Source organism: Pristis pectinata, chromosome 18 (assembly GCF_009764475.1).
Source record: "Pristis pectinata isolate sPriPec2 chromosome 18, sPriPec2.1.pri, whole genome shotgun sequence".
NCBI classification, from domain to species: Eukaryota; Metazoa; Chordata; class Chondrichthyes; order Rhinopristiformes; family Pristidae; genus Pristis; species Pristis pectinata.
Genome location: NC_067422.1, coordinates 19,628,908 through 19,656,647, shown reverse-complemented (window position 1 = coordinate 19,656,647; position 27,740 = coordinate 19,628,908). Strand labels below are relative to the sequence as shown.

The window sequence follows — 27,740 nt, the reverse complement described above, 5'->3', positions numbered from 1 at the left end:
ATAGTCATACATAAATTATCTCATTTACTGTTACCAGTGTGGATATCAAACTTGATTGATAGGAGAATTAACTAATGAGCTCCACTCTGGCTGGCCAGTGCAATGCTGCTATATGGAAACATCAGTAATAGATTCATGACTCTCTTTCAGCTCAACAGCCATTGCACTTGTAAGGACAATTTCTGTTTCTTAGTGAAGAAGAATGCTTCTTCACTTTCCAATTCCTTTGCCAAGTGATTTCATCAATTTCTGTCATGGTTTCTTCACTTACAGCAGTCATTAACCAGAGCTGCTCCTATTTGGTGTTTCTGCAACAGCCTGTCACAGCTGCAAAACAGCTCCAGACATTAAGATGTACAAATTAATCTGAGTGTGAGACCCATGATCAAATGACTGTAAAATCATTTTCTGCTGCATATTAATTATTCTCGTTGTCAGTTTTAATATCCCCTGAAATTTTTGGTGGGGTGGGATGTGAAACTCTTGTGAAGATGGTGCAGATGTTTATTTACGGAACATGCTGCAATGAGTTTAATAGCAGCTGTAATTTGCAAACCAGATCTGAAGGATTGAGCAAGGCATGCAGATTTTTCCATCCTCTGCACTGGATACAACTAAGCACAATTTTTTTTTAAATAAGCATGTGAGTGAATTCTTGATCCAGCATCACAAGCAATTCATTATAGAAATGTACAAACTTAGTAAATCGGAAAAAAAGCAATGCATCTAGCCACTGCAGTGTTTGTATCCCATATTGTTCCTCTTATTCTCTTGGATCCTTCACTATCCAGCACTTTCTTGAATTTACTAATACAACCGTCCTCTCTTGTCACCCTGGACTGTGCCCATGTGTTAGGTGATGTAGCTAAATTGAGTTTTCATACTCCAAGTTGGAAAACAGTCCTTTTGTAGAATGCAACAATTACCTTTCCTTCTCTATAAACAATTTATGATTTTGAACTCTTCAATAATATTATCCCTAAAACATGCCTTCAGCCATGTTAACAATCGCAGCTTCTCCTCATAGCTGTTTGTTGGTACCTGAGCTCAAAATCAGTTTCTCCGTGCAATCTCCCATGCATGAATAACTTTCCCAAAGTACTGTGACCGGATGCCACCCTGCTCAAGGTTTACACTTTATTCTTTCAGTTCAAACTCCCACTTGTCGCCATTTATCGCAGCCGCACATTGTGTAGGTGGCTTGAGTCATCTCATAACCCTGTCCCTGGAGGCTGGGTAAAAGGTGAAGTGACAGCTCATCCTGTCAAAGTGTATTCCAATATGGCCTTCCCTACCTCCAGCACCTCTTGATTGTGCCTCGATCCACTTCTTCCCCAGGTGAAGAATGAGTGGCGTCTCCAGTAAAATCTGATGGGGAATGAGCACTGCCACTTGGCTAATTGTGAGGGAGGAAGTGCTGGTGTTGTGGGGAGGCATACCTTGGAACTTGGATGTCGCACACCTCAGGCTCTAAGTAGGTGTAGGTCTGCAGGAGTGGAGGGCTCAAGCCTTTCTGCATCTTCCCAAGATTATGAGTCCAATAGCAGACACAAGGACAAATGCAGATTCGCTAAGGATGAGAAGTCCAGCACTGGGAAGAGCCCGAAAAGGAAATTGAAAACAAAATCTCTTCCTCAATCCAATTTAAAATTCATCAGAACTACATAACATGTGTAACCTTTTTTCAAAAAAAGTGAGGATAGTGCAAGCAATACTCAATCCATAAAAGTATAGTATAATATACATTTTTACAGTTGTGTAGTTATAGCATCTACATATGTGATACTACGAGTCTGCAATAGCTCTATACTACACCTGGAATAATGTTGCACAAGTGTCAGGATACACTGCTCTTTATACTTCAGATCTTAAGAGGCACTTCAAAAGATTTTCACTCAAATGCTTGGCCTAGCATCTTGGAGCTCATGATATAATACATGCTAGTATAGTTGGGACTTTCTTTAATAACTACTAACTCTTAAGTTATCTCTTACAACTATTTTTTTTAAAAAAAGCTGTCCTTGCAGACTAGAGAGAAGGCTGCTTAAAGTTGGGTACCATAGAACATAAAGCCTGGAGAAAATGCTGGTGGCATCAGTATATGAGAGGCCATTTATCACTTATCCTTCCCCTTTGCATGTTGTGTAGACTGAAGTAGATAATTTTCAAAGCAATTTAAAATGAATTGTTTTATTTCTTTCCTATTTTCTGAGTGAGTAAATAAGGAATTAGAAAATCCAAATATCATTCTATAAATCAGGCACTATTGATACCAACACCACTTATAGAAAAAGGGTGCAAGAATTGTAACTAGTAGGGCATTATGAAAGGAGAATGTGAGCAGCCAAAGGTCGTGGTCCATACTGGTACTAATGACATAGGCAGGAAGAAAGATAATGTCCTGCACAGAGGATTTAGGGAGTTTAAGTAAAAAGTTGAAGTGCACGACCTCTGGGGCTGTAATCTCCCTGAACCACATGCTGGAGAAGCCAGAAACAGGAAGCTGGTGCAGCTGAATGTGTGGAGGCATAAGGGTCTGCAGATACTGAAATCTGGAGCAAAAACAAACTGCTGGAGGAACTCAGCAGGACAGGCAACATCTGTGGAGGAAAATGGACTGTCGATGTTTCAGGTCGAGATCCTTCATCTGGAGTTCCTCCAGCAGTGTGTTCTTTTGCCACTGTTTAATGGTATAAGAGGGAGGGCTTCTTATACCTGGATCATTGGGACCTCTTCCCACGGCAGGTGGGGCATACAAAAGGACAGTTTGCACCACAACTGGAGGGACACCAATATCCTTGCGGAGAGGTTTGCTAGTGCTACTCGGGAGTATGGCGGGAGGTGGGAATCGGAGCAGGAGGCCAGCAGGTGAAGTGATTGAGGAGAAGGCAGAGGTTAAGTCGAGCAAGTCTAACAAGAAAAACAGGCAGGGCCAGGATAATGAACGCTGCAGGAATGATGGTCTGAAATGTATTTATTTTAATGCAAGGAGAATAACGGGTAAAACAGATGAGTTTGAGAGGCTGGATTAGTACATGGAACGACAATAATATAGCCATTATGGACATTTGGTTGAGGGAAACGCAGCTCAATGTTCCAGGGTAGAGATATTTCAAACATGAAAGAGAAGGATGTAAAGGAGGGCTGGGAGTTGCATTACTGATTGGGGAGAACATTACGGCTGCACAAAGACAGGACATCTTGGAAGGCTCATCCAGCAAAGCCAGATGGTAGAACGCAGGAACTGGAAAGATGCAACACTATGATGGAGTTAGATTACAGACCTTCCAACAGCCATCTGGAGCTAGAGGAAGAGATATGCAGGCAGATCATGGAAAGATGTTAAAAATAACAGGGTGATTTTAACTTCCCCAATATTGACTGGGACTTCCTTAGCACCAGGGGCTTAGCTGGGTCAGAATTTGTTGGATGGTAGGTGCCTGGTACCCACTGCCGGGGAAGGTGGTAGAAGCAGATATGATAACAATGTTTAAGAGGCATATGGACAAAGACAGGAACAGGCAGGGAATTGAGGGATACGGACCACGTGCAGGCAGACGGGATTAGCTCAGAGTGGCATCATGGTCGGGAGAGACACGGTGAGAGGAAGGACCTGGTCCTGTGCTGTAATGTTCTATTATAAATACCAAGACTAATGTTAAGCATATTACTAGTTAGGTGAAAATGTTGGTTAAGTGAATAGAGGAAGGAGGAGACGTGAGCATCACAAAATCTGGCAAAGCACTGTTTCTGTTTGAAGTCACTGTGGGAAAAAAAATCACAGCTTTACTTCTGTATCATTCTACATTATTTCTGGAATACAAGTAAATAACTTCAAGTTCATATATGTGTAGCTGTAATTCTCATGCAATCAGCAGTTGAATGCCTTCATTATGGTTTCTGCTCAGATGCTGGATCTAATCCAATTAGCAGTCATCTTTTATTTGTTAAAAAAAGACATATCTCACTCAGCAAATTGTGCATTCTCTGGGCAGAATGAACGTACAGTGCAGATTTTTCATGAGTAATCTGATTGTTTAATCATTTGTCAGGAATCTGAAATATACAGTTAAAAACCTGCTGGTATTTGAAGAGAAAAGAAAAACATTTTACTGAACATTTGAACTTTGTATGGAAACTGCTAATAAGCAACTGAATGTGTCAAAATGTAGTTAATTCAAACTGGTTACAGAATGAAATCGAAAGCTCTCCAAAATTAAAATAACTTTCCTCTATTGTTTGCCCTTTCCTTCTTGACCTCATCACAACAGTAGTTGTGCCAAACTGGATTAAATCAGTGCTGCAATTAGAGAGCAATCCAGGAGAGGGAGCTACTTCACAGAGGTTAATGTTCAGGGGATAGAACAGCATTGGAAAAGAAAATATAAAGCAATAAATAATTGTATTTTAAAAGTAATTGTTTTAATAGATCGCTACACGTGCTTTATAGAATTAATTGACCTTGGACAGAATAAAATTACCTTCACAAAATCACATAAATACTACTTTAAGATACAGAAATACACAACAATGTCAAAGCTGTTACTGTTGCATAACTCAGAGGTAAAATTAGTTGCTCAATATTTCCACTCATTATTAATCAGATCATACAAACACAGTATGAGACTATTGGCTTATAACACTGGAGCTGTCCCTTGTTTTTCTTGTCAAGTCAGAAGCAAGCAAGCGGTAACATATTGTACCTAGTGAATCATGTGGTGTTCTTTCTAGACTTCGGAGATAGTTATATGATGTTTATAAGTAGCAGGAACAATTCTTCCATTTAACAATCATGCTTTGCCCCTCCCCTTTCCCCTCCTGAGTACATGACTTCCTGTTCGCACAGTCTAAAGACATTTAACCTCAATTTAACTTGCCACCATCTTAGCCATAGTTCGATATGTTAAAATGCCTCAACCTTTAAATCTCTCAAAAAAAATAATCAAATGCACAGACCAAGTGAACAAGATGTGGCAGGCCTCCTGGCTGCTTGCACCAGGCTGAAGCATTGCCAGCCTAGCAGAGCGCAATTTGACAGCTTTAAAGTTTCAGAATGAATACATGCGTATCGCCATAGTCTTCAGTTGGAGCAGAGCTCAGAGGTCAGAAGCACAGGTCTTTGGAATGTGTTAAGTCAACAGTGAGATTGGTTCCAGGGACAGGAGAGAAAAGAGGAAGAAACCAAATCTGCTGGGGCTCTCTTCTAAGTTTTGACCTCCTGCTCCACATGTATGCAAGATGGATGAGTATACAACCCTGATGTACTGCTGTCTGCAATGTTCAGTCTAATGAAGCAAAAATGAACACCTAAGTGTACAAGAAGACACCTGGTGCTCTTGAAACTTCAGCTGGAAAGAGTCAGTGGATTTAACTGAAAAGGAGAAAAATAGGGAAAATGAGAACAGAGCAATGGAACAATTACTCAGCGAAAGGAGTAACCAGGCAACATCCCAGAGAATTCTATTAGTAGCTGCACTTACTGAAGTGGACATCAGTGAGAAAGGGTTAAGTGTACATCACCTGGTAAGGTGCTGAAAGGTATTGGCTTCAGTTAATCCCTCGACTGAATGCCATTTAAGTCTGGCTGGGATTTCTGTCCAACCTCTGACCCCCAACTCTACTTCTGACCCCATGAAGACGTCCTGCTGTGTTCCACTCCGTCCTGGAGCTGGAGAAGTGCCGAGACAGCCAAAGAAATGGCCAAAATGTATCAGCATGTGCTCTGTGCAAAATGTTAACAAGGAAAAGAGTAGCTGGTCTAACTCTATTGCCCATATACTTGTGACCCCTCACCCACTAGATTATATAGCTTCATCCACAGGAGGAGTTTAATAATACAAGATAAAAAAAATCCCCAATCAACTGGGAAATGATCTACAAAGTTTTCTGTGGATCCCTTCTGGGAAATGTATCTCATCCAGGAAATCATCATCACCATACATTGTTTGATACCTACCTCCAGAACAATGCAATCCTCGATCAGGAAGCAGTGCAGCTCCGTCAAAAGACAACATGAATCAGCCCTCACTCCAGACTGCTAACTTCTTCCAGGGATCTACTCTTCTCTGGACTGAGAAAAGAACCAACTTAGGTTTAACACTTCTTCCCGCACAAACTTTGTGCATGGACCTCTCCTGCCACCCACCCCTCAGATGAATTTGTCAGTTGTGGTGCACTGTCTTTGGACTTTTACCATGTGTTCCCTTGCATCTACATTCCATCATTTTACCCTGGGAACCAGCAGGTAATCTGTGTGTCCATCTGCACGAATAACAGGAAACAGCCTTCCTAATGCAACCCCTTGGGAACAAGAATGAATGACTTCCACTCCAGTATTGTAGGGTCTGAGGTAGCTGAGATCAATGTGGGAACCACAGATGGGACAGGAGGTGCCTGACAGGGCAGATGGATGGATAGTTTGTGAGGTGGCGCACCCCTTACTCAGGGCTTCCGTGTGCTCCTGATGCATGGACCCGGTTCTCAGTACCGTCCCAAATACTCTTCTGCTTTGCGTGGTTACGGACCAGGGATTCCAAGAGGCAGTGGAAATATATTCAAAACCTCCTTTTTAAACATTCTTTTTGAGTCAGTGGACTCTTAAAAAGGTTTTGAACATACAAATCTTTTCCTCTGTCTACCTGGTAGTCTTTTCTCATGACGGAACTCACAATGGACTTTATCAGGAATCCAGTGTCAAGCACATGAATAATGAAGCATGCCCAACCCAACAGAGCCAATTGAGTGTAATTAGCGACTTAGTGTTGCCTGGGAGAGAACCCTGACGTTGGTCACTTATCCATCCAGTAAACTGAGGATTTTGGAAATACGAGCCAGATGTAGTCAGCCAACATCTGTTCCTACAGGACAAGCCCTATGAAATGGCAAGGAGAAGGCTGGCAATGCAGAGGAATGTACCCACAAGCTGTTTTCCACTCCCAACAGACGATGGAGGACTGAGGGTGGACCAGGCTCCGTGTTGCAGAGATTTTAGCCAAGGGTCTAACATTTCAGAAACACTCTCAAATGGGAGTCGCTGACTGCTAAGGTGCAGCTTTTCAAATTGCACATTTTTAAAAAATCCTACCATTGAGGAACTGGATTTCAGTAACATTAACATTTTTGTTCTTGGAAAAGCTACTGCGTGTTAAAACAAATGTTCTATGTGTTTCCATGGCATCAATCCTTGCTGATTGATTGTTTGCAATGGATAAAATAGGAGTTACCACAAAGAGGAAGCTGCTGCCAAGAAAATGTTTTCAGTCACCATTTAATGGAGCTGCTTTTACTGCAAGAATCCGCAATTCCAGCAGCTCGGAGATCTCAGGCAGTGAGGGTTTTAAACTTGGAGGATTTATGGACTCAAACCTCTCACTCGTGATCTCAAATTACTGCTGGAAATGTGACTTGAGATGTTTTGCTACAATGAAAGGAGCTACATAATTGCTATTTGAAAGACTCAAGGAAATGCAGCACTGGGTTTATAATCAACTGACTGAGGTGCACTCAGTTTCAAGAACTGATGTTTGATAATGTTGTCCACAAGTGATGTGATGGAAAAACCACTATTTCTTTTAAAACTCTGTCATGCTTAATAAGTTAACAGGAACATACAAGGAAATCCATTCCAAAGATACTTTATTCAAGATCCATTTTCTCAGGAAAGAATTCTTAAATTAAAAAAAAAGATTTATTCATAAGTACAAGAAAAGATAGGAGCAGGAAATATCCACCTCGATGCAAGTGATAAAACAAACCTTTTCTGTTCTTGTGTAGGAGATGCAGGAAAGTAATGCAGGTGTTTCACCAGTCACAGCCATCCCATAAAGGGCTGACTGACTGCTGAAATGCCCCAGCTGCAAATACAAAGCAAATAAAGTTTGAACTTATCTTTCGACCAGTAACAGATGGATGCCGCACACCGCTTCAGTGTGGGTGGCTGTAGTTCAGTGTTAACTTTCCCCAAGCCGATCGATCTACCATAAAACCTGCCTGAGTCACTGGCTGGATTAGAAACTCCACTTGACAGGCCCTACCCACTGGAGCATTATGAATCTGCAGACCCACCACACGGTAAAGGTTTGCACTTGTCCGGCCAACACGTGTCAGTTCAGAGTTGGCAATCTTTTGGTCTTTATGTTGGCTTATTCCTTGACAATATATCTCGAAGTAACTTGCTGTGTCTGGGGGATAGGCCCACTGTAGTGTGACGCTCAGAGACAGCTGGTCTTCAGCTTCATGAACCTTTCTCCACAAAATATTGAAGACCGTGAGCTTCTTAACTGGAATCTGTTCCACAGTCAATTTGGCAGCATCCAGAATCTTAAACAAAGCACATAATTTACTTACATACATTGAATTACTGGATATTTTCTGCACACCTTCTGTGCAGAAAGAATCGCCTCAAATTCTTTACTTTCTTCTGTTCTCCATTTACAATCCAAACCTTTGCAAATCACTGGTTAAGACCTCATATGGTGTCCTGTGTCTTACTGAGTTCCACAATTTGGGAAGGCTGCTGTGCTCCTGGAGAGAGCACTGTGTTTACTAGGATGACACCAGGAATGGGAAAGCCATGTGATGAGATTAAAGAACTTGTGACCTTCACAAAAGGCAGAAGGTTGATCTGATAACAGGTGTTCAAATTCGAGGGGCTTCGACAGAACAAATCGAGACGAATAGTTTCCTCTGCCAAAAGAGATTACTGGATACACTTGTGGAACAGCAGGTAGAGCAATAGAATTGTCTTTCTGCAGAAGCTCATTAAGATTCAAAACACACAAAGGATAGTGGAATCTATTTTAATAACATATGCAAGTCTGGAGCTGGCTACAAGGCAGTGGACACGTTGCTTAATTATGACACAATAGAGTTAGATTTGGTTATTTTATAATATTTTTTGTGTACCGAAGTCTCAATTAGGGTATTGAGGGAGTGCGTCCTTACAGATTAGGCCCTAAACCAAGGCACAGCCTGTTCCCTTATGCAGACATGCAAAAATCACATAGTACTACATCAAAGATCATTTTGAGAGTTCTTCCTGGTGCACTGGTCAATACTTGTGTCACAACAACATATCCAAAACAGATTATCTGGACATAATCTGGGAGTTTTTAGTTTGCACACAGTATGCTGCTTTTCCACACATTACAAAAAATGACTGCACTTTCTGTAGTAATGCGCTGCATTCTGTAAATGCACAAATTTTTGTATTACAATCAGGCCAAATCAAAGAGTACTCCATTTGCTGAAACAATACAGGCAACCCCTGCATTACAGGGAGGTTATGTTCCGAGAAAACTGTCCATATCACGATTTTCTGTAACAAAGCCATGTCAGCTACGCGTGCGTCAAAAAAAGCGAGTTGAAAGAAAGTGTCTATTTAATTACTTATTCCATGCAAATGAATTTTATTCGGTATCTCAAATTTTTGTTAATTCTGCAGGGGCGAACTTCCATTATCCGAATGGCTGTAATGCAGGGGTCGCCTGTATCACGCTAGGTAAAACAGATTGGTCTGCAGATAAAGTTCAGTTATATGCAACTCAGCAAAACCATTACAATTTTATGTTTGATGCTAGTGGATATTCTCTATAAATTGGAATTATGGATTCTTTCTCCAGTTTTTGTACTTTTGCAAAAGGTGATAACATTTTCATGCATCACCCATGCTGTGCTATATTAATCTTGTACAAATATTAAAGGATCTCCTACATCATTGCTTGTAAAACAGAGTTTCTGTCCAACACTACCTCCTGCTTAATCAATGCATTTCTCTATATAATGCTCTCTCTCACACCAAACTCACTAATTGTTGATAACATTGGGTGAAAAGATAATTCAATTGGTCTTCAAGTTATAAGAATCCAGGCTCTTCAAGTATTGTCAGCAAGTCAGTCAAAGGCCACATCAGATTTGACTAAAAGGCAGACAGACTGCACGATGATTTTTCTAATACGGGGAAGGAGCCATATCCTTTCCATACTTCTCCAGCATTAGAAAAAGATGATGGTCCAACAAGTTTTCATTCAGGCCTCCATCAGGTCCATACGCTGGTGATTGTTATAGCCATCAGAAAAATAACACGTTCTCTAGTCTGACATCCATCTACATTTTAAGACAACAGAACACTTTGCACCACTGGGAGCAAAAAGCTGCACCATATAATTCACTCACAGGAAAGACTGCAGGGGGTAACATTACAAAGAGGTAAAGGCAGGTGTTACAATATCTTTGGAGATCTGAATGACTATTGCCAACTTATTGAGCTTTACTTTTACGGTATACAATTCCAACCGCAAAAGTTTTGTACATTTCTAGCCATCTGTCGGTCTATATATATTTCAAATCCATTATATTGATCCCAACAAATGAAGGATTTTTATGCCACATTTGTATAAAAACAAGTTGCTGAAAATACTCAGTGGGTCAACCAGCATCTGTGGACAGAGAAGAAGAGTTTAGGACTGTTCCCATTCTGCTTCATATTTCCAGCGTGTTTGTTTTCATTTCTAATGTCTGTGATCTTTTGGACCATTTGTATACAAGCCATTATGGCAACTAATCTTAGCCATTCAGTTCAATAACATACAATCTGAACACCATACTCAAAATTCCTTGGCCTGCATATTTACATACCTTATAAACCACATTGCTCCCAAATCAGAGGAGCAGGGTTCTGCAGTCATGTTCTTTAGCACATGCGTAGAGCTAGTTACGGCCAAATTGCATTTTTGGTACTAAGAACCAACTGTCCATTCAGTTCCCCTGGTTGGGATTTATAGTGAGCAATCAGCATGTGGACCATCCATCCTGAGGTGGGACTTCATTAGCATTCAGTCATCAGGCTATGGATAATAAGTGAACAGTTCGCTGGCTCTGGGTGTGTGTTGCATCAGGCTAGCTCCCAGGCCAGAAAACGCTAGCTCCATTGTGCTCCTTCAAACCCCAGCAAAATTTTAGGCTTCTGTTCAATTGGACCACAAGGTGATCCTAGGTGGGACCTGAGACTTTGTTAATTGTCCTAAAATGACAAATGAAATCCAATGTGTATTATTCGACTGTGATGTACGCATTAAAAAGACCTATCAGCCAAGTTGGTTAAAACTTCAACCACTCCGTTATAGGGCCAAGGGGAAGAGTACTGCAGCCCTAACCAATATGGGAACAAAGTATTATCTTCCAGATTATACTCCCCCATTTTTTCTGCAATAAAAACCTTAATGCTATAGGCAATCTTCTGACACTGACCTTCAGATAAGAAGCAGTTTATCGGGGCTCAGTTCACTATCATTGGATGGTTGTAATGGCATGATGGGATTATTTTTTTCCACTGCTGCAGTCCTTGTGGCAAAGACCTCAGTGTGACTTTTTCATAGCAAGCAGGGATGAGTAATAAAAATCAATTTTAGAAAGCTTGTGTGGGGGTGGGGGGGAAGAGGGAGAGAGTTCACACACAAGGGTATTTGTGGTACTACTGGTAGAAAGCTTTGATTTATTTGCAATCATTGCCTCAAATGGAGTACACCTTGTAATAAACCAATATTGACTTGTTTAGTTATACTAGTTACCTTGTATAACTATGGAGCAAAGAGCACTGGGACTACATACTATTTGCAGGGTAACCACACCCAAGAGAGGAACTGCAGGGCTCTAAGGGGAGGTACTAGCATCATAAACGGTTCATCTTAGGGAGAGGAAGCAAAAAAAAAACTTCAGATGCCAGAAATCAGAAATAAAAACAAAATGCTAGAAGTAGTCCTTCAGCACATCGGGGAGCGTTTGTGGAGGGAGAAACAGTTAATGTTTCAGCCCGTGACTTTTCTTCAGAAATGAGTAAATGAGAAAAATTATAACTGATGAAAGGTCAACAACGTCAACTGCTAACTCTTTTCCTCCTCCCACAGATACTGAAACTTGCTGAGTATTTCCAGCATTTTGTTTTCAGCTCCATAAAGGATCCTGTGATGCAAGGCAATCTGGATCCATTCTCTAAAATGAGCAGCACCAACAGGGGCATCACACAAGATGCTGGTCAGCAAGTCAGGCAGCATCTATTGGAAGGAAATGGACAGTCGATGTTTCAGGTCGAGACCCTTCATCTGGACTGAAAGATAGAGGGGAGATGGCTAGTATAAAAAGGCAGATCCAGCATCTGCAGTCAACAGGGGGACTGATTCTTTTGTGCCCATCACTACACCCCGCCAACAGTGCCAAGAATCAAAATAACATCAATAATCTGTATTTGTGAGGACAAATACAGTTTCAAAAGCTTTAAGAAAACTTAAGTTGTTACTTCATAATCTTTTTCAAAATTCTGAGGCAGCTCTGGTCTTATTAAATGTTAATTTTATGCTCCCCTCACTTATACTGAATCCCTCCTCTCTCACTCTTTCTATAAAATTGCACAAGTGTTAAAATGAACCTTTTAGTGAAGGAATGAGTCAATCACCTTCCATTAAAAATAATAGAAAATGTATAGCAGTCCACTTAGCTTTAGAAAGCAATATTCAGTTGAACTTTGAGTTTCTGGAAAGGATCTGCCTATTGTGCATTGCCAGCTTTCCATCTACGTCAGACTGGTTGCATGAACTGTTTGCATCTCAACTTAGCCTCTTTTTTTTTACTTTCAGAAGAACAATCCTAAACCAGTGCAGTAAACTTGTTTTGTATACAGTAGTTGTGCAGACAGTGCAGAACAAGTTGGAAATAAATGATTTGCTGGGAGCCGATTCCCACAGCAACCTTTTAAATGGAGTTAAATTGCCTGGTTGTCATATGATGATGTAATCAAATGATCCGTTCCATATACCTTCCCAAAGTGTCACATCTGATCAATAGAATGTTTAACATTTTCAATTTTTCTCAGCATTTGCAAAATGCCTTCCTTCCCTCAAGCACTACACAAGTCAGACAGTATGAAATTACACCCTGATGCATATGCCTTATTTTATTGTGCAAAGGGAAACAAATGAGGATTTAAGTCAGACCAATGACACGGCCATAATTTAAAATCTTTTGATTTTGCAGATGCTTTAATAAAAGAGTAGCTGGAACTGTTCTTCTCCCATATTTATACAGTGCTCTTTAATTGACAACTGCTACAAAGATTAAATACCCATAGTTGTTGCATAAACAGGATCGGTAAAGTCAATGGCACGAGTACAAGTATCTTAGCAAACAAAACACCACCATACAGCAACTAATATTCTACAATTGGAACAGATAATTACATCACCCATTCGTGAGCTTTCGACTGTTTTATTTCTTTTACACTCTGGCAAAAAAAAGTCCTGAAGTTACCTTGATTTCTCCAATTCTGCATTTAAAGTGCACGTCCTTGTCATCTTTCACCTCACGGGCAATGCTGACAGACAAATCCTGAAGATTGCAGTCTGTCAGTTCTAAGAGAAAGCAGCTGAATAATGGAACAAACTGGTTACTAATTACAACAAAGAATAGTTTCTAAATGTTATAATATAGCACAACGATTAAGAGTGCTGTTAACCAGTCATGGCCAAGGCAACATTCTCAATTTGCGTGTGCACACTGACAGACAAGAGGATTAACTGCGTCTGTAACATACTCCAGCTTGGGCTCACAAATAAAGCATGACCACTGGGGTGCTGTGCCTGAACACTGCCATGGCCCATAAATTTTAAGTAATTAATGGCCATACAGGAGGCACGAGGGCAGGCCAGAGATTAGGGGCAGAAAGAAAGATTGGTGGGAAAAATGGCAATGGCAGAGAAAGAAATAAAAAAAGAACTTTCATTTGCACAGCAAGTGTCAGATCTAGCTGAGCTGAAGCACTCTGGCTTTTGTACAACTCATCATTTATGAGGCATGTTAATTTTTTCTTAGGGTCTGCACAGACAAGATGCCCAAATAGTCACTTGTGATGTGTAGTGTGGATCAATAGTATCCTCAAGGTGGGAATAAAGTCCAGTTGACTTAAATTGCAATTATTAAATATTTGTTGAGGACAAGAATGATGTGCGTTGAAGTCACACGTGAATATGGGCCATCAAAGTGTAAAGGACACCCAGGACATCTGCTGGACTTTGATAAATGGTACCAATCAGGATTTCATACAAACACTTACTGAAACAATGCCATAAGCTATGATTAACCTTCATTGACTTCGATTGTGATTTTACACTGTATTGCTCCAACTTTCTATTTCAAAGTACAGAGGTTTCACCAGCATTAAGAGAAAATGCATTATGCAAATCCTTGTATTAAATAACTGGAGCCTTTAATTAGCTACAAAGTTAGAAGGTTTAACCAGCTCCATAACGTGACCTTTGATGAAAATCCTTCAGGCAAACCCAGCCTTGGGGAATCAGATTATAATGCAGTTCTGTGCACAGATGGAGGACCAAAAGCAACTTAGGAAAATATTTCAATATATCATGTGGGATAACCCAGATTTAGATTATTAATTAAAAATGACCTTTGTAAAATTGTCTTTTGGACAAGTCATGATCTTGTGATATCGAGGGCTACACAGGGTTAATGGTTGCAATAATGAAATAACTCAAAAGCAGATGCACATTTATTTCCTGACATAATAATGAGTACACTCATCTTTTACACCCTCAACACATCCCAAAACAATTTTCTGCCAGTGAATCACTTTAAAATATTACTGCTAGAGTAAAGCATACCAACCAATGCAAACAAGGTCCCATTAAAACTTTCAGTTAACCTGGGGAGGGGTTCATTTTATGTTAACCAAGGAATAAATATTGGTCAGGACACCAGGGGAACTTCCATGATCTTGTTTAAATAATGCCACCAGGTACATATCATCCACCAAAAGGGGCTTTCAATCAATATTTCAGCTGACAGAAGGAACCTTGGTCAATGTGGCATTCCTTCACACTGCCCTGGCGATGTATTGGATTATGTTCAAACCAGCCTGAAGCCTGCACACAATCCTTGTGGCTGCAATTACTTTTGTCAGTTCAGCAGTAAATGGGTATCTGCCTTTGAGTTATTTCATTATCACAGTTGACAACAAGGTGAAGCCAGTTGGTGTCAAGAGATTTAAATAAAAGTTGAAAAATATCTAAATTTAATTAAAAATCTCTTGAACTACGAGGAATTATAAACAAAGTAAAATAAATGAAAATAAATAAACTGATCATTTGCACTTGCTTCTTTTAAATCCAAAGAGAGGGATCACACTACTTTTGCCAACCATGACCTGTATAAAGCTGAGGGGCCCTCAGTTCAATACACTTGTGAACACCACTGGATTCGTTAGTGGAGCGGGAAATCAGCTATGCTGCCATCAAACCTACAGCTCAGATTTCTGCATTTCAGGCGCAGAAATCAGAAGTGAGCTGATCTCGGAGGAGGATGTCACTAGCAACTCTCAGCATGAGGCAAGTATTTTTTGATCTGTTATCTTAGACCTCTTCTTCAAGTCTTACAGTGGGGCTTGAACCCACAATCTTCTGACTCAGAGGGAGAATCCACTCTACAAGCATTCCACAGAGTCAGTGCTCTATAAAATTAAAATGCCATGGCAGAATTTAATCATTTTTTTAAAAAATCCTCCACCTTAAAAATTGATGATCAATTAATTGAGACAACACACAAAAGGCTGGAAGAACTCAGCGGGTCAGGCAGCATCTATGGAGGGAAAGACAGTCAATGTTTCCGGTCGTGACCGTTCATCAGGACTGGAAAGAAAGAGGGCAGATAGCCGGTGTAAAAAGATGGGGAGAAGGGGTGGAGCAAGAGCTGGCGAGTGACAGCTGGATCCAGGTGAGGGGTGTGATAGGCAGATGAGGGAGAGGGGGAAGAGTAGGAATGATGCAAGAAGCTGGGAGATGATAGGTGGAAGTGACAAAAGGGCTGAAGATGGAGGAATCTGATAAGACAGGACAGTGGACCATGGAATAACGGGAAGGATGTGAGGAGGGGAACCGGAGAGAGGAATGTGTGGGTGATGGGCAGATCAAGAGGGTGGGGGGAGGGGAAAGAGATGGGAGTGATGGGGGCCAGTGGGTTAAGGGGAAAAGAAAGGGGAGGACAGAGGGGAGCAGTTACTGGAAGTTAGAGAAATCGACGTTCATGCCATCAGTTTGGAGACAACCAAGGCCGAATATGAGGAGCTGTTCCTCTAATCTTGGCAGTAGAGGGGGCAGTGGACAGACATGTTGGTGTGGGAACGGGAAGTGGAATTAAAATGGCTGGCCACTGGGAGATCCTGGCTGGTACAACAGATAGAGTGAGGAGTTTCATCCCCCCCTCCCAGAAATGACCGAGAGGAAGGATTGACAATGGCAGGATGGTAGATGTTGTCTACATGGACTTTAGCTAGGCTTTTGACAAGGACCCACATTGGAGTCTGGTCTGGAAGACGAGATCATGTGGGATCCAGGGTGAGTTAGTCAATTGGATACAAAAAGAGGGTTGTTTTTTCCAGATAGGAGGCCTGTGACCAGTGGTGTGCCACAGAGATCGGTGACAGGTCCCTTGTTGTTCGTCTTGTTTGTTGTTGATTTGGATGAGAATGTAGGTGGTATGATTAGCAAGTTTGCGGATGACACCAAAATTGGTGGTGTAGGGTTCAGTGAAGGTGGTTGTCTAAATTTACAACAGGATCTAGATCAACTGGGGAAGTGGGCAAAGGAATGGCAAATGGAATTTATCTCAGACAAGTGTGAAGTGATGTATTTTGTGAAGTTAAACCAGGGCATGACGTACAGAGTGAACAGAAGACTGAGGGGTACAAGTACATAGTTCCCTGAAAGTGGTGAGATGGTAGACAAGGTGGCAAAGGCAGTGTATAACACACTCGTCTTCATCACACAGGGCATTGAGTACAAGAGTTGGGATGTCATGTTACAGCTGTGAAACCACACTTGGAATATTGTGTGCATAAAAGTTTATTCAAGATTGTCATAAAAGTTTATTAAGGTTGTCATAAAAGTTTATTCAAGTTACTTTATAAACACTGTTTTAATTATAGATGATGATGCTTCCAACAACAATTATATAGAATAACTCAGTGGAGTTAAGAGATTGACCAATAATTAGAAGCTTGCAAAAGTAATGGACAACATAGAATAGTACGGCACAGAATAAGGTTCTTACAGCCCACCTTGTCCGTGCCGACCATGATGCCTGTCCACACAAATCCCATTTGCCCTCATTAGGCCCATATTGCTCCACGCCCTTCCTATCCAAGTGCCAATACAAACGTGTTTTAAACATTGTAATTGTATCTGACTCCAACACCTCTTCTGGCAGCTCTTTCCAGATCATAACAACACATTTTTTGGACAAACTTTGAGAGAGTAAATCTAACTTCCCATTCTGACACTTTGCCCAAAATGAACAGGCACATCGCAAGGGCCCTCATCCTCTAAGCATTATGGGTAGAACTAATGCTAACACTGACCCCAGTAAATCAAATTCATTGTTTAACAAGTAGGATTCTTGCTAGTACTTTCAGCACCAATTGTTTGAGATTCCACTGATTTTGCTATAAAACGTGCAAACCAGCAGCCTTGATTACATGACTTCAAACAAAGAAATTCAACTGCATAAAAATTCACATTTTTCCCCAGACTGCCTGGACCAAAATTCCAACTTAATTCTTAAGTTTTGGCAACTTTTTCCTCAGGATAATGGCCATGGAGATTTCTTTAAATGCACACCACTACTTTTCAGTCAGGTGGCTTTAATGTTTGACAAGGATAATGTGTACAAACAATATACTTAATGTGTGAATGGAGAAGACACATATTATGGTCATCACCATTGTGTATTACTTTTTCCCTCTTTACATTTTACCCTCACCACACAACAAAAAAAAACAGCTGCCACATATACTCACCAACACGTCCATCCCTCAGGATTCCAAGGAGCACAATTCTGAATAAATTTCTGAACAAGGGCATTATCCCCTGGCAGTGGCAATGGTTTCAATACTGCAAACACAAGAAACAACAGTTTGTGAAAATATTATATAAATTTGTTATATGTTTGGGGAGCACAGTGGCACAGTTACTAGAGTTGCTTCCTCACGGTCCCAGCAACTCAGAATTAATCCTGACATCAGGTGCTGTTCATGTGGACTTTGCACAGTTTCTCCGTGATTGCGTGTGTTTCCTCCTGTTATTGCTCTTTCCTCCCATATCCCAAAGGTATCACGGGTTGGTAGGTTAACTGGCCACTGCAAGTTGCCCCCAGTGCGTAGGCGAGTGGTAGAATCTGGGGGAAAAGGGGGACTGGAGTTGATAGAAATGTGGGGAGAATAAAATGGGATTGGTGTAGGATTAGTACAAGTGGGTAATTGATAGTCAGGGCAGACTCAGTCAAAGGACCTGTATCCATGCTGTATGACACTGATTATACTGAAGCAAATTTGACTATAGATGAACTGATTATCTAATGCCACAATATTGAATGCATTTAACAGGAACAGCACAGTGGGCTGCAAGTCATCAGCTATTGTGCAATGGAGGTAGAAGATACAGGTGTACTTGAGTACCAGTAATTGGGTATTTCAACAACATCTGTAATTTAATCTCAAACTCACAGTGCAATAATGTCAAACATCCAGTATCCAGCCTCAACACTATCAGGAGAAGATTTTTGCTGTCCCCATTGCTCATTGCTTCCACACTGGTTCCATGTGAACTTGCATCCAATGCCCAAAATACGTGGTCCACATATGTAGTTTAACTTCTCCAAGCAGAAACTCTGATAGAACTGTTCACTAAATGGACATTCAAGCGCCAGGTCTGGGCTGTAACAATCAAGTCTGACTGGTAATACAGTGGGGAGGTGGTGAGGAGATGATTATTCTGGTTAACCTGCAGAGAACTCAGTCATGGCTATTAATTCTCAGCTCATTTAAAATCCACTCAATACTATAAAAGTGGCAGAAAGAAGCCAACAAGATTAATATGATTCTGCATGGTAAGAATGACGAGAGTATCAGTATTCACTTATTAGGAAATAAATCAGCTATTAACCCAAAAACGTGCAGTCAAGCACTTGGGGTATCCTTCTCCTGCAGAACCTTCATAGAGTCAAATTTATACAGCCTGGAAATGGGTCCTTCAGCCCAAATCGACCATGACCACCAAGATACCTTCCTCAGCTAGTCTCATTTGCCTATGTTTGGCAAATATCCCTTGAAATCTTTCCTATCCATGTACCTGTCAAAATGTCTGTTAAACATTGTAATTGTACCTGCCTCTACCACTTCCCCTGGCAGCTCAGTCCATACACCCACCGCCCTCTGTGTGAAAAACTTGCCCCTCAGGTCCCCCTTAAATCTTTTCCCCTCACTCTAAACCTATTCCTCCTGGTTTTAGACTCCCTTACTCTGGGAAAAAGACTGTGACCATCCACCTTAGTTATAAACCTACGAGATCACCCCTCAGCCTCTTTCGTTCCATGGAAAACAGTCCCAGCTTATCCAGACTCTCCTTATAACTCAAGCCCTCCAGTCCCAGCAAAATCCTTTTGAATCTTTTCTGCACCCTCTCGAATTTAATCCTATCCCAGCTGGCGACCAGAACTGCACACAATATTTCCAGGTATGGTCTCACCAACATCATGTACAACTCTAACATGACATCAATGTCTCAGCCAATAAACTCAAGTATACCTTATGCCTTCTTCACTACTCTGTCTACTTGTGTTGCCACTTTCAGGGAGCTATCTACTCTTACCCTAAGGTCTCTATGTTCAACAACATTCACCCAACAACACTCATCAGGGCTCTGCCATTCACTGTGTATATTCTGCCCTGGGTTAACTTCCCAAAATGCACCACTTCACAGTTGTCTAATTAAATTCCATCTGCCATTCATTTGTCCACTTTCCCAGTTGATCTGTCCACCACACCACCAATTTTGGTGTCTTCTACAAACATACTATCATGCCACTTACAATCTCATCCAAATCGTTAATATATACGACAAACAAGGGACCCAGCATCAATCCCCATGGCACACCACTGGTCACAGGTCTCCAACCTGAAAAACAGCCCTCCACTACCACTCCCGACTCCTTCCACTGATCCAATTTTGCATCCAATTGGCTAGCGCACCCTGGATACCATGTGATCCAAACATCTGGACTAGCCTACCGTACAGGACACTGTCAAAAGCCTTGCTAAAGTCCATGTAGACAATATCTACCACCCTGCCCTTGTCAATGTTCTTCGTTAGCACTTCAAGAGTCAATTAAGTTCTGAGACACAATTTCCCCCACGCACAAAGTATGCTAACTATTCCTAATTAGTCATCGACTGTCCAAATGCAGATAGATCCCATCTCTCAGAATCCATCCACTTTAAAAGTATCGCAAAGTATTCACAAGCAAGGAAAAAAACTGTGACAATACTTATTCTCCAAAGACTCATTAAACATACCAGCAAAACAACAGGCAATTCCTGAATAGAAAATGCTCCATATCATGATTTTCTGTAACAAGAAACAGCATCATCTTTGCATGAGTCAAACAATGAGAGTTGAAAAAAAATATATTTTGAATTTATTTACTCTTTTCCCACATAAATTCCATGAGAACAAATTTTATTCTGTATCTCAAACTTTTGGGTAGTGATTTGTGAATTATGCAAGGGCATCCTTCCATTACCCAAACAGCCATATTGCGGGAGTCACCTGTAAAGGCACGTCTGCTCAAGTACAAGTGTGATTTGTCTGAAGCTAAACCACCTCTCTGGTACTGAAAATTTACAAGAGTAAATTCTTTCACAGTGTCAATACTGTCTCATGTCAACAAGATATAAAATAGTTTGCTTATCCACTCTCAATTCCATTTTTCTTTATTTTCCTTTCTACACATAATTATCCATTGAATTAAGTATTCTATCATACTTCCTGGTTTAATTATGTATTCCAGTGAGGATTCTTCCATCTAACTGGTTAAGTTGCTTGCCCTGAAGAGCACATCACACTGCCTTGGCTCTTTAAACTCATGGTGAAGCAACACAAAGTTTGCTAACAAATGCAAATGTAATAAACAGCATTCGACATTCATTCACCATTGTGTCCAAATTCATAACTAATCCCCTTCCTGGCATCCAATACACAGTCTGATCATACACCACAATTCCTTTTCAGTTAAAAATAATTTGCACTTAGTAGTCAATCAGACAGGCATTTATTGAGATTGGACTACTTCTCTTGAAGCTAATAGGAAAAAGATGAAGTGGAATCAGAATTGCCAAGAAACTGTGTGCTTGGATCAAGACTTCTGCACACGGAATGAACAGAATCATTAAACAAAATCTTTATACTTGGATCAAAAGTACACTTGCCCAGACCACTGCACACTTAAATTAGAAGTCAGAACTGCCAAATGTGTGGGAGCAAAAAAAACAGGCAAAGCAGTTTGTATTGGAAACAATTCTGCAGAGTAAACACAGCAGCTCACCAGATAGCATATTATCTCATTATTCCCACCGTATTCTAATGCAAGCTCAGTCTGATATTGTCATTGCCAAATTATGGCTCAAGCACAACAGATGTTAACCGGTGATGAACTAAGAAATAATATTGTGGTTATACAGTAACAAACATATTTGGCTAACATCTGTTCTTTCTTCAGTGGGAAGGAAAATTCAGATGCTGGGAACAGAGAGACCTAGGAGTACAACTGCATAGTTCGTTGAAAGCAGCGTCACAGGTAGGGTGATGAAAAAGGCATTTACCACACTGGTCTTCATCAGTCAGGACATTGAGTATAGGAGTTGGGACATTATGTTGCAGTAGTACAAGTCATTGGTGAGGCCACATTTGGAGTACTGTGTGCAGTTTTGGTCACCCTGTTATAGGAAGGATGTGGTTAAGCTGGAAAGAGTGCAGAAAATATTTATGAGGATGTTGCCAGGACCAGAGGGCCTAAGTTATAGGAATAGGTTGGCCAGGCTGGGTCTTTATTCCTTGGAACATAGGAGAATGAAGGGCGACCTTGTAGAAGTATTTAAAATTATGAGATGCAAAGACAAGGTGGACGGCAACAGTTTTTTCCCCAGGGTAGGGGAGTCCAAAACTAGGCAGCATAGGTTTAGGGTGAGGGGGCAAAGATTTTAAAAGAGACCTGAGGGGCTACTTTTCCCACACAGAAGGTGGTGAGTATATGAAACAAGCTGCCAGGGAGAGTGGTTGAGGCAGGTATAATAGTATCATTTAAGAAGCACTTGGATAGGTGCATGGAGGGATGTGGGCCGAATGCAGCAAATTGGGACTAACTGGGTGGACAACATGGTCAGCATGAACATGGACCAAAGGGCCTGTATCTGTGCTGTATTGCTCTATGACTCTATGATAGGAAGGCTCCTTGGAATTACATTATGGTCGTCTTTCAAACATTTATGAGAGCAGCCATTATTCCATGATCCTTCATTTAGTGAAGAGGTCAAGAGGCAGAAACACACTCACTGCATGAGAGGGGGACAGGAATGGATGCTTAATGTTCCAGGGTTTTGATGTTTTAGAAAAGATAGAGAAGGTAAAAGGTTGGGGGGTGGGGGGGGGGGGTGGGAAAGAAGTTGTACTATTAATCAGGGACAATATCACAGCTGCTCTCAGAGGGGACATAACAGAGGGCTCATCCACTAACTCCAGATGGGTAGAACTCAAAAATAAGAAAGGTGCAATTACTCTGAAGGGATTATAATACAGACCCCCCCAAAAGGCACCAGAACATTGTGGAACAGATATAAAGGCAGATCAGGGAAAGTTATAAAAACAATAGGGTTGTTGTAGTGGGTGACTTCAAGTTCCTGGGATAGACTGGGACCTCCTTACTGCAAGAGGTTTAGATGGGCAGAATTTATTAGGTGCATCCAGGAGGGTTTCTTAAATCAATATATAGATAGTCCAACAAGAGGAGGTGCTGCAGTGAACCTGGTGTTGGGTAATGAGCCTGGCCAGGTGACCGACCTTTCAGTGGGAGAACAGTTAGGGAACAGTAACCATAACTCCTTAAATTTTAATATAGTGATGGATAAGGATAAGTATGGACCTTACAGGAGAGAATTAAATTGGAGCAGGGCATTATGAGAGCATTAGGCAGGAAGTAGGGAGAGTTAATTGGGAACAACTGTTTCTGATAGAGGTTTATAAGATTACAAGAGGCATAGATAGAGTAGACAGCTGATATCTTTGGTGGTGGAGGCAAATATGATAGAGGTGTTCAAGAGGCTCTTAGATAGGCACTTGAATGTGCAGGAAATGGAGGGATATGGACATTGTGTAGGCAGAAGGAACTAGTTTAAATGGGCATTTACTAATTAGTTCGGCACATTGTGGGCCGAAGGGCCTGTTCCTATGCTGTGCTGTTCTCTGTTCAACATAGTCCTGAATTCCCTTGTAACAAACTTGCCAAGGGATGGTAGGCTACGGACCAAGTGCTGGTAAAGGGGATTAAGTACAGATAAGTACTTGAGGGTCGGCATGGAGACAGTGGGTTGAAGGACCCATCTCAGTGCTGCATGACTCAAACTATACACACGTAAAGGCTACGGTTTCTTTGTGAAACAAATCTACTGTTACCACCAACAGTGCTACACATGCGTATTCATTACCACGTCACATACCATTAACTGAGGAAACCTTGTCAGAACTGCACTGTGACAACGGGCAAGTCGTTAGCTGTGGACGTACATCGACTCCACTGCCATTTTCCAGCTTGTAAATAAAGGCAACAAAAACTTTGGGAGGACTCTGGACCTGCAAGCCAAATAACCTGTGGGAATTTAAGTTGGTTGAATTTATCACCAGATAATTAAGGATACTTACATAACATGAAGCGATTTCATAAAGATAAAACCTCGAAACCGAAATCTTCAGCCTAACATTAGTCTTACTGTTTCATAGAATGCCACAGCGGCATAGTGGTTGGTTACCAGACTAGTAGATGAAGGACTGAGCTTCTGATCTAAAGACCTGACTCTGAATCCTCGAGGTGGGTAGTGAATCTCTGGAATTCTCTGCCTCGGAGGGTGGTAGAGGCCAGATCATCAGATCTATTTAAAGTAAAGACAGATAGACATTTGAAAGATCCAGGAATTGAGGGTTATGGGGAACTAGCAGTGTCAAGGATGCCTGCCACCCTACCCATTCCCTTTTCTCTCTTCTACCTTCTGGGAGAAGACACAGGAGCTTGAAAGCCTGGATGACCAGACTCAAGAACAGCTTCTTCCCCACTACTATCAGACATCTGAACTAAATCACCTCTTTCACATCCCCTTCCTGGTGGTGCTGCCATGTTCTCAGACTCTTAGTTCTACCTCTCTGTTATTCCGTTATTGTCACTTCAGCATTTCTTTTTGCACTGCTTCAGATTGCACTACTATCTTTCCACCATTCTGTTGTTTTGTGCTTGCTGTACTTATTGTTGTATTCATTATCACCGTGTACACTGTTTACAAGCTTCACGCAAGCAAGGAATGTTATTGCACCCAGGCGTACATGACAAAAACTAATCTGAATCATGTCAAATAGCAAAGCAGGCTTGAGGGGCATTGTGGCCTAATCCTGCTTGTATGTTCTAACTTGCTTACTGCCCAGGGATTGATCAGTTAATATGTCATAGAAACTGGCCACCCACTTCTTGGGAGGTTTATTCAATTGAAACAAGCCCCTTCTGTGTCAAATAGATGAACCAATGTGATCTCTCTCTTTAATGTCTCAGGGACTTAGAATTCATCAACAAATTCCCTGTTGTTTTAAACTGTCACTTGTAGAATGTATCAACACTTCTTGACCTTTGTAAATTAATTCTTACAATACAGAGTCTGATTTTATCACAATGATGTTAAACCAAAAATTAGCTCTCTGTTTCAAATCCTGCTTACTAATTTCCTGTCTTAAAAAAAGGCAGAAGAAAATCAAACAGACAATGTGGACACCCCAGAAAAATCAGTGGTCAAGAAGTGTAGATATCCTGCTAAGAGAGACCATATGACATGCTTAGTTATACCTGCGACAAATAATGATGGGAAGTTGTATGTTACTCTGCTCATTCAGATTATTTATAAGGATTTAGCCTACAGGTTTATAAATACACTCCGTAAAGCTTTATTGGAAAATATTTACTGAAAAAATTTGCTATCCCTTTCCAGGAGAGAAAGGCAATGCTCAACACAAGACTAATCTTGTGCAGACATTAAGAACCGACTCAATCTCATTAAAATTTCTAACCAAAGCTGATGAAGAGACTATTTAGATGCTATTTTATGATGAACTGGACAGAACATGCAAAGAACATGCTAAACTCAATCCTATTTAATGACTGACTGGTCAATGTTGGTGCTCAAAGCAAATCCAAAGGCCATTCTAAAAACAGGTGCAAAATTTTCATAAGCTCCATTGCCAACTTGCTCTCACTCTTCCCCCTCCACCAAAAAAAAATCAGGTCTGCATACAACCTGCTCCCCACAGATGATGGGTATTTTCCTGGGCTTCCAAACAGTACCTTTGGAAGAGCAAGATGGATTTACATGCAGGTTTAGCTGCTTAAAAATTACCACTTTAAGTTATGCTTTGTAATCGATTATGGATTTTAAATTTCAATCCAGAAACAGATATTCACAATTTGAGCATTATCGGAAAAGGATAAAGATCCTCCTGACACACATAACTGAGGGGAGAAACACATCCTTAGCTACAACTGAACCTTCAAAATAGGTTCATTTATTGATAGTTCAAACAGATTTTTCACTGGAGGATATAGCAGGACTCCCAATCCCACTGCAATGGGATAACACTTTCTTCAAGATGCTATAACTTCAATGTCTTAACTTCGGAAGATATATAACCATCTTCTCCAGATCAATGAACAGGATTAAGTAACAAAATTTCCAATGAGCTGGCATGCTTCCAAATAGCACTAGAGAGACCAAAACACATGACTGGAATTTTTTTTTTGCTTTGACAAGTCAGTTTGAAATATTTCAATAAAAGGTGTTCTGTATTTAATAAAATGGATGCTGGGGAGTATTTAATAAATTCAATTTTAATCACACACCAGACTTTCCAAACTCATTTGTGACAGATTGGACTAACTAATTCAGGATAAACACAGTTGCCTTTCTTCCCTACATTTAAACTTGATAATGAAAAATTCCAAGATATGTTATCAATTTATTTGCTTCTGCACATAAAATCATAAAAACAGATTTACTAAAAAGGACCTTGGAGTCTGAAGAGGCACGATTATACAATGAATTTGGATAAAAATGCAAAACAATACTTAGAGAAATATTGTAGACGAGTGAAATCAGCTTGCCAACAAATAAGATTGTGGTAATTTAGCCAATTTAATGTGACACTGATCTATTGTCATCAAGGTCCTGTGGTAGCAAATCACAGGACAGCAGTTAGTATCAGAATTTCACAACACTGGATGCACATCCAAAACTAAAAACATGTAACACAAACACAGAATTGGTCACTGAGTAGTCAGGGGATCAAGAGACTAGCCTCAGTTTCATTCACTGAGCCCTTAAAAATCATAGAATTTCATGGTATGTAACTAATCAAACAACTGCTATATGATAAGTGGTTACCAAATCAGAAATTGTTCAGAGCAACTTCTTGCTACAATTTAATCTTGCACATACCTGACAAAATGGTATCTTCTACTGCTAACAGCTCTTCCCTTATAAACCAAATATTACCCCATGCACAAGGAGTGGTAGAAGATCACAATTTACAAATTAAGATCACTAAAAAATAGTAGGATTAGCAATATCAAGGGAAAGACCAGAAAAGTAAACTTAGCAATAAAATAATAACTATTCCAGATTTTAATAACCAAATTACTATGAACCAGACATGTGCAAGATGAAACTTTATTTGAGAGGGAACACTTAGTAAATCATGTATCCTCCGAGACCCTGAGAAGTGGCCAGGGAAGTGAGCAAAAGCTTGTCAGGCTAAAACTAAGTTTTAAGAATCTGCTGTTTATGAAATTCTCAAATCAGAATAAAGACCAAAGTCTAGGTGGCCATTTCTCTTTCAAAAGACCAACTCCAACCATTTCTTTACTACTCAGAAGCAGAGATGTGACCACAGTAAACGTCATTCTATAATGAGACCAATAATACAGCTTCAGCCTCTTCCGAAGGCGTAAAAGAGAAAATGAAGTAGATTATAAATACTGGAAGACATTAGGCAAGTCTCCCATACTCACTTTCTAATCAAGATTAGACTGAAAACTTCCTCTGACTTGTTGGACAATGGAGTAAATCAATGTTCTTCTTCCACCATAAACCTTTAACGTATTCAGCAACAAAGAGCAGGAACTCAAAGCCAACTTGGCGATCAACTTAACTTGACTTGAAGACACACAATTTACCTAGCTGTATTTAAAGGAGACTTGGTCTAGGTAAATAGTTATAAGCAGTGACCACTTTAAGAGGACCATAATGTTGACCAAACTACAAATTATTTCCCTCTACCAAAGAAAATACACTGGAAGAACTTAATATTAAATAAAGGGCTCCAATCTGTTGAAATTATTGATAAAAAAGCTGTAAATTCAATTATTTGCTTCTAGCTATCAAGAAATAGTAAAGGACCCCAGGTTAACAAATGGAACTGAAAGAAAATTACATCACTACCTGGATTTGGAAAAATGGCCAGATTCTGAGATGCTGAGGCATTACTGAAAGAGTCAAGTGCCATTCCAGCTGTTGACTGATTCATTTTCCAGTAAATATAAAAAAAAGC

The 27,740-nt window shown here is 40.6% G+C and overlaps 1 protein-coding gene across 4 annotated transcripts in view; it reads right to left on the bottom strand.

Annotated features, from left to right (window-relative positions):
- engase (endo-beta-N-acetylglucosaminidase) overlaps positions 1-27,740 on the bottom strand; it is a 75,988-nt gene that overhangs the window by 20,657 nt on the left and 27,591 nt on the right. For 2 of the 4 annotated variants that reach the window (XM_052032905.1, XM_052032907.1), the window contains exons 11-13: positions 23,603-23,751; positions 17,855-17,948; positions 13,300-13,414 (exon numbers count right to left, since the gene is read on the bottom strand). In XM_052032905.1, the coding sequence (XP_051888865.1) occupies positions 13,300-13,414; positions 17,855-17,948; positions 23,603-23,751 (358 nt within the window). Of the gene's footprint in view, positions 1-7,639; positions 8,320-10,761; positions 11,021-13,299; positions 13,415-17,854; positions 17,949-23,602; positions 23,752-27,740 lie in introns of those variants that run through there. The other 2 variants (XM_052032904.1, XM_052032908.1) reach the window with 2 other exon arrangements.